The 17,605-nt window shown below is 46.1% G+C and overlaps 1 protein-coding gene across 1 annotated transcript in view; it reads right to left on the bottom strand.

Moving 5' to 3' along the window:
- Positions 1–17,605, bottom strand: part of BAZ1B (bromodomain adjacent to zinc finger domain 1B) — a 428,988-nt gene that overhangs the window by 312,578 nt on the left and 98,805 nt on the right. The window contains exon 6 of the mRNA XM_030186030.1: positions 1,800–3,570. Within this exon, the coding sequence (XP_030041890.1) occupies positions 1,800–3,570 (1,771 nt within the window). The remainder of the gene's footprint in view (positions 1–1,799; positions 3,571–17,605) is intronic.

Genomic DNA, 17,605 nt, shown 5'->3' with positions numbered 1-17,605 from the left:
ACTCAGAGCCCATACAACTAGTCCACTTATGCTGAGTCCTACTCACAATAATGGATGACGCTAGCATACTGTACCCTTTCAAGTAACTTGGTGGAATTCACAGCTCAGGTCTGGCTCTTCAGCTAGGTAAGGACACAGAAGACCAAACAGGGAACTTGTGGAAACAACTGTTTATTTATTGCATTTGTAGCCCACATTTTCCCACGTTTTTGCAGGCTCAATGTGGCTTACAATACATCATGAATTGTGGAAATTTGTAGGAAAGTATACATTTAGTATTGCAAAAGAAATCTTGGGTAGCGTGATAATAATAAAACATGATCCTATAATAACACATAATAGAGTAGGATAGTTCTGGTGACATGTGGAAGAGTTCACATGTGTTGATCATTGTGGTATGTTTGTCAAAGAGGTGGGGTCTTCAGTAGTTTGCAGAAGTTAGTCAGTTCATAGAACGTTTTTAAGTTGCGTGGTAAAGCGTTCCAGAATTGTGTGCTCAAGTAGGAAAAGGTTGACGCATGTATTAGTTTGTATTTCAGACCTTTGCAATTGGGGAGGTGAAGATTAAGGAATGTGCGGGAAGATTTTTTAGCATTCCTGGGTGGTAGGTCTATCTGATCTGTCATGTAGGCTGGGGCGTCACCGTGGATGATTTTGTGAACTAGAGTGCATATTTTGAACGTGATGCGTTCTTTGAGTGGGAGCCAATGTAGCTTTTCTCGTAAAGGCTTAGCACTTTCATATTTTGTTTTACCGAATATGAATCTAGCTGCAGTGTTCTGGGCTGTCTGAAGTTTGAGTATTTGCTCCTTGCAGCCAGCGTAGATTGCGTTACAGTAGTCTAGATGACTGTTGATTAGTAAATAACTATCTACTGGTTTTCAATCATGTCTTCAACTCAACTACTTAGCCTGTAAACTCAAGGGAACTGCAAGAACCAGCAACACCCGAGTTGAAGGTTGTGAAAGGATATGTGATGCAGAATTTCACTTTGTGAAAGAAAGATGAATCCCTAAGGAAAGCATCTGTAATGTCAACAGCGGGCAATATTCTTCTCTTATATTTTTTAAAATTCTGTATCTACACATCAGTATTTTGCTGGATATTTTGATTTTTGCACTTGAACTGTATGTGGTACATGTACTGAATAACAAAGTATGATACTCTATAGAGTTCAAAAACTTTCTATTCTCAATTAAAATATTTTGCACTACCACCACAGATATCCCTACTGTATGCTATCCTATACTACTGACAGGCATACACAACACACAGAAGTTGATAAACAGTTTGTAAGCCACTTTGAGCCTGCGATCAGTGGGAAAATGTGGGATATAAATGTAATAATAAATTTGTCTATTACCTCTTTCGCAATAAAGCAAGTTTTACTTGCACGAACTGCTGGCTGCACAATAGTTATTCATATTGAAAGGAGCAGGTGCTGTTCTAAAAGCATGAACAAGCTATCTAGTCATTACTGGTGTTTCACACTAGCTAGATTCAGAAAAGACGTTATTCCAATATATTCAGATGCAGACAATGGATTAATTCTGCTGAATATTTAGATAACTTGCCAGCACACTGAATATCAGATTCCAAATTTTTGAATTGACCAATAAAATAGTGCAGGCAGTTTGGTCTTCCTTTAGTATTCTTACTCTTTCAATCCCTGTTTGTGTTTCAACTTTGCTAATGGCTGGACAAAGCAATCAAAGGTCCCATAATGAACAGGTTCACTCAGCACTAATATAAACCCCACCACCAGCTACACTCCTGACACACACACACACCCTTCGTACCTTTCATTTCCTTTTCATGCTGTTCTTTGTTTTTCTTAGCTTGCATGGCCAGGAGCCTTCTGCTTTTTACGGCACTAATCATATCTTCACATGCCAGCTCCATTTGCTGTTCAGGCTTCAGTGCATTATCCGTTTCTATTTTTTTTTCTGTTTCCTTCTTCTTGTCAGCCTTTCCTATCCCACTGTTCTCTTCCTTCTCATTTTCTTTGATCTTGGCTCCCATCTCTTTACGTTTCTGTTTTTCTGCCCGTTTTTTGTCATTCTCCTCTTTCAACATGGCTAGTCTCTCCTTCCACAGCTCAGCTGACCGCTGAAGTTTGGATTCTACGTGATCCTGCACTGAATAAGTCATTAGAATGCGATGGCAAAGGGCTGTCAAAATGTGCAGCTTCTCCTCTGGTGTTAGTTCAAAGAACTCTGAAGTTTCCAGTTTCTCCAAGAACTCATCCTCCACCTCATTATCGTCAAAAATAGCAGAGTCTTTGCTCTCCTCAGCACCATCAACTGCTGCAGAGCCCTCACTCTCCTCCTGCACATCAGATTTACGTAGGCACATCCTAACCAGTTCTGAGGCAGAGTGCAGAGTAAGGGGGATCTCCGAGAGCTTCATTCCCAGCTCAGCATAGTCCTCTGCAATTTCATCTTGCAGCAAAGTCTGCAAAAGAATCACTAGTACTCGATTCAGATAAAGAAAGCCACCCTTTTCTGCAGATAATGCCTCCATGAGGGAAACTGCAGTAACTGGGTATTGTCCATCAGGCATTAATAAACCAGAGTAACAGCTAAGAAACTCCACTACCATGGCCACATCTCCAAAGAGTGTATTTGGTAACCCTTCAGGAGTATCGACCAATTTAAAGGCAGGTAGGTTCTTGCCAGTAAGCTCTTGGTCCTCGTATCTCTGCTGTTTCGCTCGTTTCTCCTGCATTTCTTTCTCCTTGCGCTCCTTGGCTTTCTCCTTCAACCTTTCTTTCAATTCTTCTCGTTTCTTCTTTAGGTACTCTTTCCGCTGTTCCTCTGTCATGGATGCCCATTTCTTCTTATGCTCCAGGAGCTCGTGGCGTTTCTGTACCAAAACCCGCAGCTCCTCTGGGAGGCGAGCACGGTCTTCATTTGAGAGCAGCCGAGCTGCTTTAGAGATTACACATGACAGGGCACTCTTTCTATCCTCTCGATCTTTATTGTCTCTATAATAAGCAATGAGGTGAAGTGCAGCAGGGGGTAATTGTTTCTGTGGTTTGCTGGAACATTTTGAAGTACTTCCTGTGCTCTTGGATGTCCTTGCCACCTTAGGCGAACCTTTTGCCATGTCCAGTAGCGTCATTTGTTTCATCTTCGGATTCTTTAACCCTTTCTTTGGTGATTTTTTTCCAGAGGATTTCTGTCCATTTAATAGTTTTGCCTTATCTCCTTTTCCCTTCTGCTTCTTCCCTGGCATGCCCCCTCCTGACAGGGTGCCCTTCTTTGGGATGTGGAAGTTAGTGTTTAGCTTTGAGGGACTCATTATCTTCATGACCTCCTCTAACTCCTCCTCAGGAGTCTTAGGACTCCCCAGCTTTTTCATCTTCACTGGAGAGCCATTAAGTGATTTCTTTAGATGCATTTGGCCCCAGAGAGTTGGACTCAGAGGCTGACCCAGTGAAGGTTTCTTCTTTTTCTTATCCATTTCTTTCAAGATATTTTTCTCGCCCTCTGTTTTAGGCTTCTTAGAAGGCTTCCGATCGGGAGAGCCTGAGCTTTTCCTCTTGGCCATAGGATTGAGAGTCATGTACTAGCAAACAAAAGAAAAATATTATCAAGACAACCAAATTATAGTGGCTCTGTTCTCTCCTGCTCACCAAAGTGGCTTTCCACCTGCAAACTATCATATAACTTGAAAAAGTGGCTGAGAGAGACATTATGATGTCACAGGTTGTACAAAGCACTGAAAAGCACAATTACTTGATCATGTCCACTGAAGCATGGTCTATATTAGAATTATCAAGAGGAAATAGAAACAAAAACTAATAAGCCTTTATTATTGAACTAATACACATCATCAATAAGATTCTGCAGGTTTCTAATGTCTTAATGACTATCAAATCTGGCTATTGATTGGCCAGCACTAAAATTTATTCAAAAAGCATGCTAAACAACTCTACAAAACCACGTTTCAGCTCATGTTTTCCTCAGGAGTCACAGTTATTCTATGAACAAAAACACATTTATAGAGCTATTGAAATCCTAAACTGCTATAAATAAAATGTATAAATGCATATCAATGTATAGTTCTAATGGCTATTACATATTTATTAATGTATTTAACATTTGTGTTATTTGTAGAACTTCTATAACCCCTGAAAAATGCAGGAGCTGAAAACGGCCACTTAGGGTTGTTGAGTATCTAGTATGTTAAACTTTGTGAATAAAACTTTACATATACAAAGTTGTTGCCGCTATTATCTGTATATCTTGGCCTCTCATTTTCATTCAGCACTAAAATTTTCACTTTAATGAGAATATAAAAACAAAAAACCTCCTCCTAGACAGTTCAGCATTTCTCAGAATTGCAAGTCTTAAATCAATGAAGAAAAACATCCTAGCCCACATTTAAAAAAAAAAAAAAAAAAACACTGGCAAAAAACTTTTTTAAAGGTAGGAATTCGCTTGGCTTAGGCCCAGAGATGTTTTACTTTTGAGTGAACAGCTTGCGTTTAAGTGATTATAGGGCTGCTACTGTATGTAAAGCGAAAGCTACATACCTGTAGAAGGTATTCTCCGAGGACAGCAGGCTGATTGTTCTCACTGATGGGTGACGTCCACGGCAGCCCCTTCAATCTGAGATCTTCACTAGCAAAGACGTTTGCTAGCCCTCGCGTGCGCACGCCCACCGCGCATGCGCGGCCGTCTTCCCGCCCAAACGCGCTCGTGTTCGTCAGTCCAGTAAATAGCAAAGACAAAGACAATGGAAGACACAACTCCCAAGGGGAGGCGGGCGGGTTTGTGAGAACAATCAGCCTGCTTCCTCGGAGAATACCTTCTACAGGTATGTAGCTTTCGCTTTCTCCGAGGACAAGCAGGCTGCTTGTTCTCACTGATGGGGTATCCCTAGCCCCCACGCTCACTCAAAAACAACAAACTGTCAATTGGGCCTCGCAACGGCGAGGACATAACTGAGATTGACCTAACTTATTCAACTAACTGAGAGTTCAGCCTGGAACAGAATAAAAATGGGCCTGGGGGTGGAGTTGGATTCTAAACCCCGAACAGATTCTGCAGCACCGACTGCCCGAACAGACTGTCGCGTCGGGTATCCTGCTGAAGGCAGTAATGCGATGTGAATGTGTGGACAGATGACCACGTCGCAGCCTTGCAAATCTCTTCGATAGTGGCTGACTTCAAGTGGGCCACTGACGCTGCCATGGCTCTAACACTATGAGCCGTGACATGACCCTCAAGAGTCAGCCCAGACTGGGCGTAAGCGAAGAAGATGCAATCCGCTAGCCAATTAGAGATGGTGCATTTCCCGACAGCCACTCCCCTTCTGTTGGGATCAAAAGAAACAATATTTGGGCGGACTGTCTGTGGGGCTGTGTCCGCTCCAGATAGAAGACCTATGCTCATTTGAAGTCCAATGTGTGCAGCTGACGTTCAGCAGGGCGGATATGAGGACGGGGAAAGAATGTTGGCAAGACAATTGACTGGTTCAGATGGAACTCCGACACCACTTTTGGCAAGAACTTAGGGTGAGTGCAGAGTACTACTCTATTGTGATGAAATTTGGTATAAGGAGCATGAGCTACCAGGGCTTGAAGCTCACTGACCCTACGAGCTGAGGTAACAGCCACCAAGAAAATGGCCACCAGGTCAAGTACTTCAGATGGCAGGAATTCAGTGGCTCGAAAGGGGTTTTCATCAGCTGGGTGAGAACGACATTGAGATCCCATGACACTGTAGGAGGTCTGATGGGGGGCTTTGACAAAAGCAAACCTCTCATGAATCGAACAACTAAAGGCTGTCCCGAGATCGGCTTACCTTCCACACGGTAATGGTATGCACTAATCGCACTAAGATGAACTCTTACAGAGTTGGTCTTAAGACCAGACTCGGACAAGTGCAAAAGGTATTCAAGCAGGGTCTGTGTAGGACGAGCGAGGATCTAGGGCCTTGCTGTCACAGCAGACGGCAAACCTCCGCCATAGAAAGAAGTAACTCTTTTTAGTGGAATCTTTCCTGGAAGCAAGCAATACTCGGGAGACACCCTCTGAGAGACCCAAGGAGGCAAAATCTACGCTCTCAACATCCAGGCCGTGAGACCCAGGGACCGGAGATTGGGATGCAGAAGCGCCCCCTCGTTCTGAGTAATGAGGGTCGGAAAACACTCAAATCTCCACGGTTCTTCGGAGGACAACTCCAGAAGAAGAGGAAACCATATCTGACGCGGCCAAAAGGGAGCGATCAGGATCATGGTGCCTCGATCCTGCTTGAGTTTCAGCAAAGTCTTCCCCACCAAAGGTATGGGAGGATAAGCATACAGGAGGCCTTTCCCCCAATCCAGGAGAAAGGCATCCGACGCTAGCCTGCCGTGGGCCTGAAGTCTGGAACAGAACTGAAGGACCTTGTGACTGACTTGAGTGGCAAAGAGATCCACCAAGGGGGTGCCCCACACTTGGAAGATCTGGCGTACCACTCGGGAATTGAGCGACCACTCGTGAGGTTGCATGATCCTGCTCAATCTGTTGGCCAGACTGTTGTTTACTCCTGCCAGATACATGTCTTGAAGAAACATGCCATTCCGGCAAGTCCAAAGCCACATGCTGACGGGCCTCCTGACACAGGGGGCGAAATCCGGTGCCCCCCCCCCCCCCGCTTGTTGATGTAGTACATGGCAACCTGGTTGTCTGTCTGAATTTGAATAATTTGATGGGACAGCCGATCTCTGAAAGCCTTTAGAGCGTTCCAGACCGCTCGCAACTCCAGGAGGTTGATCTGTAACCCTGTCTCCTGAAGGGACCAACTCCCTTGGGTTGTGAAGCCCATCGACATGAGCTCCCCACCCCAAGAGAGATGCATCTGTCGTCAGCACCTTTTGAGGCTGAGGAATTTGGAAAGGGCGTCCCAGAGTCAAATTGGACCAAATTGTCCACCACTGGATGGACTGAAAACTCGTGGACAGTAGGACTACGTCCTCTAGGTCCCCAGCAGCTTGGTACCACTGAGACGCTAGGGTCCATTGAGCTGATCTCATGTGGAGGCAGGCCATGGGAGACACGGACTGTGGAGGCCATGTGGCCGAGCAATCTCAACATCTGCCGCGCTGTGATCTGCTGCGATGCTCGTACCCAAGAAACAAGGGACAGAAGACTCAGTCCTCGCTTCCAGGAGGTAGGCACGAGCAGTCTGAGAATCCAGCAGAGCCCCTATGAATTCGAGTTTCTGAACAGGAAGAAGGTGCGACTTTGGATAATTTATTACAAACCCTAGTAGCTCCAGGAGTCGAATAGTCATCTGCATGGACTGTAGAGCTCCTGCCTCAGAGGTTTTCTTCACCAGCCAATCGTCGAGGTAAGGGAACACATGCACTCCCAGTCTGCATAGAGACACCACTACTACAGCCAGGCATTTTGTGAATACCCTGGGCACAGAGGCGAGACCAAAGGGTAGCACACAATACTGAAAGTGCCATGTTCCCAGATGAAATTGAAGATACTGTCTGTGAGCTGGCAGTATCGGGATGTGAGTGTAAGCATCCTTTAAGTCCAGAGAGCATAGCCAATCGTTTTTCTGAATCATGGGAAGAAGGGTGCCCAGGGAAAGCATCCTGAACTTTTCTCGGACCAGATCTCTGTTCAGGGCCTTTAGGTCTAGGATGAGACGCATCCCATAAGTACATAAGTACATAAGTAGTGCCATACTGGGAAAGACCAAAGGTCCATCTAGCCCAGCATCCTGTCACCGACAGTGGCCAATCCAGGTCAAGGGCACCTGGCACGCTCCCCAAACGTAAAAACATTCCAGACAAGTTATACCTAAAAATGCGGAATTTTTCCAAGTCCATTTAATAGCGGTCTATGGACTTGTCCTTTAGGAATCTATCTAACCCCTTTTTAAACTCCGTCAAGCTAACCACCCGTACCACGTTCTCCGGCAACGAATTCCAGAGTCTAATTACACGTTGGGTGAAGAAAAATTTTCTCCGATTCGTTTTAAATTTACCACACTGTAGCTTCAACTCATGCCCTCTAGTCCTAGTATTTTTGGATAGCGTGAACAGTCGCTTCACATCCACCCGATCCATTCCACTCATTATTTTATACACTTCTATCATATCTCCCCTCAGCCGTCTCTTCTCCAAGCTGAAAAGCCCTAGCCTTCTCAGCCTCTCTTCATAGGAAAGTCGTCCCATCCCCACTATCATTTTCGTCGCCCTTCGCTGTACCTTTTCCAATTCTACTATATCTTTTTTGAGATACGGAGACCAGTACTGAACACAATACTCCAGGTGCGGTCGCACCATGGAGCGATACAACGGCATTATAACATCCGCACACCTGGACTCCATACCCTTCCTAATAACACCCAACATTCTATTCGCTTTCCTAGCCGCAGCAGCACACTGAGCAGAAGGTTTCAGCGTATCATCGACGACGACACCCAGATCCCTTTCTTGATCCGTAACTCCTAACGCGGAACCTTGCAAGACGTAGCTATAATTCGGGTTCCTCTTACCCACATGCATCACTTTGCACTTGTCAACATTGAACTTCATCTGCCACTTGCACGCCCATTCTCCCAGTCTCGCAAGGTCCTCCTGTAATCGTTCACATTCCTCCTGCGACTTGACGACCCTGAATAATTTTGTGTCATCGGCGAATTTAATTACCTCACTAGTTATTCCCATCTCTAGGTCATTTATAAATACATTAAAAAGCAACGGACCCAGCACAGACCCCTGCGGGACCCCACTAACTACCCTCCTCCACTGAGAATACTGGCCACGCAATCCTACTCTCTGCTTCCTATCTTTCAACCAGTTCTTAATCCATAATAATACCCTACCTCAGATTCCATGACTCTGCAATTTCTTCAGGAGTCTTTCGTGCGGCACTTTGTCAAACGCCTTCTGAAAATCCAGATATACAATATCAACCGGCTCCCCATTGTCCACATGTTTGCTTACCCCCTCAAAAAAATGCATTAGATTGGTGAGGCAAGACTTCCCTTCACTAAATCCGTGCTGACTTGTCTCATCAGTCCATGTTTTTGTATATGCTCTGCAATTTTATTCTTAATAATAGCCTCCACCATCTTGCCCGGCACCGACGTCAGACTCACCGGTCTATAATTTCCCGGATCTCCTCTGGAACCCTTCTTAAAAATCGGAGTAACATTGGCTACCCTCCAGTCTTCCGGTACTACACTCGATTTTAGGGACAGATTGCATATTTCTAACAGTAGCTCCGCAAGTTCATTTTTTAGTTCTATTAATACTCTGGGATGAATACCATCAGGTCCCGGTGATTTACTACTCTTCAGCTTGCTGAACTGACCCATTACATCCTCCAAGGTTACAGAGAATTTGTTTAGTTTCTCCGACTCCCCCGCTTCAAATATTCTTTCCGGCACCGGTGTCCCCCCCAAATCCTCCTCGGTGAAGACCGAAGTAAAGAATTCATTTAATTTCTCCGCTACGGCTTTGTCCTCCTTGATCGCCCCTTTAACACCATTTTCGTCCAGCGGCCCAACCGACTCTTTGGCCGGTTTCCTGCTTTTAATGTATCTAAAAAAATTTTTACTATGTATTTTTGCTTCCAACGCTAATTTCTTCTCAAAGTCCTTTTTTGCCCTCCTTATCTCCGCTTTGCATTTGGCTTGGCATTCCTTATGATCTATCCTGTTACTTTCAGTTGGTTCTCTTCTCCACTTTCTGAAGGATTGTTTTTTGGCTCTAATGATTTCCTTTATCTTACTGTTTAGCCACGCCGGCTGACGTTTAGTCTTTTTTCCCTTTTTTCTAATACGTGGAATATATTTGTCCTGAACCTCCAGGATGGTGTTTTTAAACAGCATCCACGCCTGATGCAAGTTTTTTACTCTGCGAGCTGCTCCTTTCAGTCTGTTTTCTTTTCTACAAGGAAGTACCTGGAATAGAATCCAAGCCCTTCCTGCCCCGGTGGCACAGGCTCGACCGCATTGGCGCTGAGAAGGGCAGAGAGTTCCTCTGCAAGTACCTGCTTGTGCTGGAAGCTGAAGGATTGAGCTCCCGGTGGACAATTTGGAGGCTTGGAAACCAAATTGAGGGAGTATCCTAACTGGACTATTTGAAGAACCCACTGGTCGGAGGTTATGAGAGGCCACCTTTGGTGAAACAAAGTTTAACCTCCCCCCGACAGGCAGATCGTCTGGCATAGACACTGATTTCGGCTATGCTCTGCTGGAGCCAGTCAAAAGCCCGTCCCCTGCTTTTGCTGGGGTGTCGCAGGGGCCTGCTGGGTCGCACGCTGTTAACGAGAACGAGCGCGCTGGGGCTTGGCCTGGGCAGTAGGCTGGCGAGAGGGAAGATTGTACCTACTCCTATTAGAAGAATAGGTAACAGTCCTTCTTCCGCCATAAAAATGTCTACCAGTTGAGGCAGATGCTGAAGGCGCCTGGCAGGAGAATTTGTCGAAAGCGGTGTCCCGCTGGTGGAGCTCCTCTACCACCTGTTCGACCTTTTCACCAAAAATATTATCCCCCCGGCAAGGAGACTTCGCAATTCTCTGCTGAATCCTATTCTCCAGGTCAGAGGCACACAGCCATGAGAGTCTGTGCATCACCACCCCTTGAGCAGCAGCCCTGGATGCGACATCAAAAGTATCGTAAACACCCCTGGCCAGGAATTTATGACACGCCTTCAGCTGTCTGACTAACTGCTGAAAAGGCTTGGCTTGCTCAGAAAGAAGCTTGTCCATCAAGTCTGCCAACTGCCGCACAATGTTCCGCATACGAATGCTCGTGTAGAGCTGGTAAGATTGGATTTTGGCTATGAGCATTGAGGAATGGTAGGCCTTCCTCCCAAAAGAATCCAAGGTTTTAGAGTCTTTGCCCGGGGATGCTGAAGCATACTCTCTAGAACTCTTGACCTTCTTAAGGGCCAAATCCACAACCCCAGAGTCATGAGGCAACTGAGTCCGCATCAACTCTGGGTCCCCATGGATCAGATACTGGGACTCGATCTTCTTGGGAATGTGGGGATTAGTTAGTGGCTTCGCCCAGTTCTCCAGCAGTGTCTTCTTGAAGACATGATGCATGGGTACTGTGGACGATTCCTTAGGTGGCGAAGGATAGTCCAAAAGCTCAAACATTTCAGCCCTTGGCTCATCCTCTGTAACCACAGGGAAGAGAATTGCCGTAGACATTTCCCGGACAAAGGCCGCGAAAGAGACTCTCAGGAGGAGAAAGCTGTCCTTCAGGGAAGGGATTGGGATCAGAAGGAAGACCGTCAGACTCCTTATCTGAGAAATATCTGATGTCTTCCTCTGCCTCCCATGAGGCCTCACCATCGGTGTCAGACACCAGTTCATGGACTTCTGTCCGAAGCCGTGCCCGCCTCGACTCCGTAGGACACATGGCCACGGTGGGAACATTGAGAAGTAGACTCCCACATCGGCGGCGATGAAGCTCCCTCCATCGATGTCGTCGGGGAGTCTGCCTGGGAGGCAGCCGACAGAGGCACCGCAAGCAGTACCAGTATCGGAGACCTCACGACGGGCAAGGAGCCAGCCTTCGCCTCACTCGACGGCTCCGGCGGCGCAAACAGCCCCAGTACCGGAGAAGAGCGCAACAGCTCCTCCAGGATCCATGGAAGGATGGCCCGGAGGCTCTCGCTTAGAGCAGCTGTCGAGGAAGGCAGGGAGTCAGGCACAGGCGACGAACTGAGAATTTGTCCGGGGCGCAGAGGCGGTACTGGGCTGTCCAAGGTAGAGCGCATCGACACCTCCTGAATGGAGGGTGAGCGGTCCTCCCGGCATCGATGCCTAGTGGGTGCCGAATCCCTTGGCGACCCAGAGCTCTCGGTACCACGTCTGGAAGGTGACCGGTGCCGATGCTTCTTTGCCTTCACACGAAGCAGGTCACCGGAGCCTCCCGGTACCGACGAGGACGTCAAATCCAAGCGTCTCTTCCTCGGGGCCGGGTCCGAAGAAGGTCGATCCCGGGGGGCTGTACCGCCCCACCAGCAGGGGAATAGACAGCCCTCACCTGCGTTCCTGACGAAGAGGCACCCTCCAACGACATCAGTACCAACGATGATCCCGGTACCGTAGACGCTGGAGCACTGATCGATGACCTCGGTACCGCAGACGTCGATGCACCGGCCGATGACCTCAATACTGTGACCGTCGAAACACCAGGCGAGGCCCCGAACAAAACGTTCCACTGGGCCAATCTCGCCACCTGAGTTTTCTTCAACAGAAGACAGAGAATACAGGCCTGAGGATGGTGCCCAGCCCCCAGACACTGAAGGCACGAAACGTGTCTATCAGTGAGCCAGATAACCCGGTTGCACTGGGTGCACTTTTTGAAGCCGCTGGGAGGCTTCGATGACATGGGCGGAAAAATCACGCCGGCAAAATCAAAATCTGCGATGATGGCGATGGCACAAAAAAATTAACAAGAAAACCCGTACGGGCGGCCAAAAGGGCCGCTTTCAAAAGCGAAAAGAAACTTGACAAGGAAAAACACTCGAAAATAAGGTGTGGTTTTTTTTTTTTTTTTTAAATCAAACACGATAACTTTGAAGAGAAAAAGAAGACTTCCAAACGGAAGAAAAGCGCGAGGGTCTCCTCAGGGCACAGACGCCAAAAATACAGCCGTCCCGAGCCGCGGAAAAAAGACTGACAAACATGAGCGCGTTTGGGCGGGAAGACAGCCGCGCATGCGCGGTGGGCGTGCGCACACGAGGGCTAGCAAACTTGTTTGCTAGTGAAGATCTCCGATTGAAGGGGCTGTTGTGGACGTCACCCATCAGTGAGAACAAGCAGCCTGCTTGTCCTCGGAGAATGACTAATACCTTACTGTATGGCTTAAACTGCAGCCACAAAGATAAACAGGAAGAATCAAACTCCACAAAGTATACAATAGGAAAAACAATGGAGAAGACAAAAATGAATAAGCACAAAGGTAACCTGATTCTTTCATTAAAATAATCAATCAGGATCCAGGAAGATCGTGTGATGCCATGCTGAGGGACAGACGCTGACCTGAGCTTCTCCTGAACTCACCCTGGCATACTGGCCCCCCACCAACTCATTTTTCCTGCATTTTACAGTCGGGTGGCGATTTAATATCGGTGGAGTGGGGTTCTAGCCTTTGAAGATCCTTACCCCACTGATGGTGAGCAAATCAATCTGTAAGGAGAGAGACCGGAGTCAGCTTGCAGAAAAAAAATTAAAATGGTGGTGCACTCAAGTCCCCCTGCCTCATCGGTGAGCTTGGAATGGGCCACAGAGATCACCGCGGAAGTCACCACGGCACTGGAAGCAGTATTAACAAAAAAGCTGCAGCCCATTGAGGTCAAACTAGAACAAATGGAAGTGAAACTGGACGCGTTTGGCAGGGAATTTGCCACATTCCAACAGTGCAGAAGCGCTTTAGAAGACCAGGTACAGGGGGTGACAGCAGCCCAGGCCTGCATCCAATCTCAGCTGGAGGATTTAGAGGAAAAGGTGTAGGACTTTGAGAATCGGTTCCAAAGAAACAATCTGCGATTAATCGGCCTCCCAGAGACTCTTGGGATGCGAGACCTGGCTCACGAGGGAGCTTTAGATGCAGGCAACCTCGGGATACATCCACATTGAGCTCGCTCATCGCCTGGGGCTACACCTACCTTCCAGTACGCGACCCTGACCTGTGATATTACGCCTCCACAATTTTGCGCCTAAAGAACAGATAATGGCAGCACTTTGCTCTGGAAAATCTTTAACCTATGTGAGAACCCAAATTTTGTGTTTCCAAGATTATTCAGCTGCAGTTGTGGTGAAGAGACAAGCCTTTAAACCAGTTTGTTCTAGTCTGCATGCGAAAAATATTCGCTGGATGACCAAGGGGTAAAGGGGGCGATCAAGGATGACAAATACGTAGCGGTGAGATTGAATGAATTCTTTGCTTCGGTCTTCACAGAGGAAGATTTGGGTGGGATACTGGTGGCGGAAATGGTATTTCAAGCGGACGATTCAAAAAAAACTTACTGAATTCACAGTAAACCTGGAGGACGTAATGGGGCAGTTCAGCAAAATGAAGAGTAGCAAGTCTCCAGGACCGGATGGTATACATCCTAGAGTACTAATAGAACTGAAAAATGAGCTTGCGGAGCTACTGTTAGTGATATGCAATTTATCCTTAAAATCGAGCATGGTACCAGAAGATTGGAGGGTGGCCAATGTAACGCCGATTTAAAAAAAAAAAAAAGGTTCCAAGGGAGATGCGGAAAATTATAGACCGGTGAGAGTCTGACATCAGTGCCGGGGAAAATGGTAGAGGCTACTATTAAAAACAAAATTACAGAGCACATCCAAGGACATGGATTATTGAGACCAAGACAGCACGGCTTTAGTGTGGGGAAATCTTGCCTGATCAATTTAATTCAATTCTTTGAAGGAGTAATAAACATGTGGACAAAGGGGAGCCGGTTCTATCTGGATTTTCAAAAAGCGTTTTATAAGGTCCCTCATGAAAGGCTACAGAAGAAATTGGAGAGTCATGGGATAGGAGGAAATGTCCTATTGTGGATTAAAAACTGGTTGAAGGATAGGAAACAGAGTGGGGTTAAATGGGCAGTATTCACAATGGAGAAGGGTAGTTAGTGGGGTTCCTCGGGAGTCAGTGCTAGGACCGCTACTTTTTAATATATTTATAAATGATTTAGAGATGGGAGTAACTAGCAAGGTAATTAAATTTGCTGATGACAAAGTTATTGAAAGTCATTAACTCGCGACAGGATTGTGAAAAATTACAGAAGGATCTTACGAGACTGGGAGACTGGGTGACCAAATGGCAGATGACATTTAATGTGAACAAGTGCAAGGTGATGCATGTGGGAAAAAGAACCTGAATTATAGCTACGTCATGCAAGGTTCCACGTTAGGAGTTACGGACCAAGAAAGAGATCTGGGTGTCGTCGTTGATAATACACTGAAACCTTCTGCTCAGTGTGCTGCTGCGGCTAGGAAAGCGAATAGAATGTTGGGTATTATCAGGAAAGGTATGGAGGAACAGGTGTGAGGATGTTATAATGCCGTTGTATAGCTCCATGGTGCGACCCCACCTTGAGTATTGTGTTCATTTCTGGTCACCGCATCTCAAGAAAGATATAGTAGAATTGGAAAAGGTGCAGCGAAGGGTGACAAATGATAGCGGGGATGGGACAACTTCCCTATGAAGAAAGACTAAGGAGGCTAGGGCTTTTCAGCTTGGAGAAGAGACGGCTTAGGGGAGACATGATAGAGGTATATAAAATAATGAGTGGAGTAGAACATGTGGATGTGAAGCGTCTGTTCATGCTTTCCAAAAATACTAGGACTAGGGGGCATGCGATGAAACTACAGAGTAGTAAATTTAAAACAAATAGGAGAAAATGTTTCTTCACCCAACGCGTAATTAAACTCTGGAATTTGTTGCCGGAGAAAGTAATGAAGACGGTTAGCTTGGCAGAGTTTAAAAAGGGGTTGGACGGTTTTCTAAAGAACAAGTCCATAGACCGCTACCAAATGGACTTGGGAAAAATTCACAATTTCGGGAATAACATGTATAAAATGTTTGTACGTTTAGGTAGCTTGCTAGGTGCCCTTGACCTGGATTGGCCACTGTCGGGGACAGGATGCTAGGCTCGATGGACCTTTGGTCTTTTCCCAGTATGGCATTACTTATGTACTTATGCATTACTTTATCTGGCCAGAGTTATCCATCTGGCCAAAACTTTGTTTTTTTAACATGGCAGCTGAGGCACAGGCCTTCCTAACAACTTAATCAGGCAAATGTGGAAGCGGATGGCGGAAGACCCTCCTGAATGAGTGCTCAATTGGACCATTTCTTGTCCCTGTGACTTTTAGGATGCCATTGCTTAGTACATAGTCTGCTCTGTTTTCTGTGGCAGTACTCTGGGTATTTTTCTGCTGGGATGGAGGGGGTGTAAACTGGGACAATGTCTTCTGATTTTTCCATTCAGCAGGGCTTATGGAGATTTACCTCAACCCCACATTGTCTGCTTCACCATTTCGGATTATCCTTCTGCAGACCTTGAAAGAGAGACTTACATTTTGACAACGATTTTTTTTTAATTTAGCTCTAGCAAGGAGTGTTTGAGCTCTGTTGGTCCAGTGGGAATTTGATTTGGAATGCTTTTCTGTCTTTATTCTAATCCTCAAATTATTTTCTTCTCACAATTTGTCAGAGCATGGTTTAATTACCGCTGGACTTCTGCTTTCTTCTCTTGGCTGGTAAGAGAGGGGGGAAGGAAAAAACCTCTCGACTTCAACAATGCAGAGACAGAGAATTATGTCTCATCTGAATGACACATGGGTATAAACAGATGTTGGGATGTTTTTGATTGGTTTTGAGGTTTTTTTTTTAGGTGGGGGCATGTATGTGTTGGGGTGAATGGGCATTAAACGTGATCGGTCTCACAGATGAGACCCTATTTCTCTACACTGGGGATGTTTGAGAGGGAGTGTGTGGGGAGATAAGAGGGGGTTTGGGTGGGAATGTGAGCTTGGGACACCCTTACCTAACTGCTGGAGTGTAGTCATGTTCTTTACATTTTGTTCAGTGAAACGTTTTCTGTATTATTAGCTCTATTTTGGTGGGCTGATGGCTGGGACAGTTCACTACTATTTATTTACAATTTTGCTATTTGGAACAGGCCCTGCATACTGGGGTGACCTAACGGTTAAGATAATTACTTAGAATGTAACTAAACATTCTATTAAACAGTCCAAGATATTACAAGCTTTGCAGCAACATCACGCAGATATTGCAATATTGCAAGAAACACATCTGACAGATGCCAAACATGCCAAATTGAAGCAATGTTCGGTGACAGAACTTGTTGCCTCCTCTGCTATCCACAAGGGGGGCGGTTGCTATTCTGTTTCACATGGGGGATCCTTGATAGTCTACAGTTGCTTTACGCAGACACGGAGGGAAGAGTTATCTGTAAGGCTACAATAAATAGGCAGGACTTTGTGTTGTGTAATGTCTATGACCCAATCAGTTTCACCAGATCTTTTACACATCTTTGGTGAATCGCCTTCTTCCTAAAGTGGGAGTGATTTTAATATGGTATGGGACACACAAATAGATAGAACCCACTCTTCTAGGGGGTCTGTGTGCCTTCTCGCCAAGGACTGCTACATTTGTGTCAGATGTTTGCTCTCCTTGATGTTTAGTGGGTGCTGCACCCCTCTGACCAAGACTATACTCACCTTTCCCAGGTACATTCCTCCCAGTCACAGATACCTTTTAATCTCGGACAACCTTCTAAGATGCAGTGGGCGAGGTCCATGCGAAATTTCGGATCACACATTGGTATGGAAGGACGTGCTGTGCAAGTCAAGACAAGGTGACCCTGCACAATGGAGATTCCCTCTTTGGTTGGCAAAGGACGGTCAATTTCAGGATTTCCTCTTACAGAAATGAAGTATAAGCAGTATAAATACTGCAGACTATGTGATCCTATCGCCAGGGGACCAAAGGGGGGAGGGGTCATCTGATGGCACATCTGGTGTCCCGTTTACTTGGACCATGTAAGGTCACTACATTGCAGGCTGAAGGGGGAAGACTATTCCATACCA

The sequence above is a fragment of the Microcaecilia unicolor genome, chromosome 13 (genome assembly GCF_901765095.1).
Source record: "Microcaecilia unicolor chromosome 13, aMicUni1.1, whole genome shotgun sequence".
NCBI classification, from domain to species: Eukaryota; Metazoa; Chordata; class Amphibia; order Gymnophiona; family Siphonopidae; genus Microcaecilia; species Microcaecilia unicolor.
Note: the sequence above shows the minus strand (reverse complement) of the source record. Positions and strands in the feature narration are given on the sequence as shown.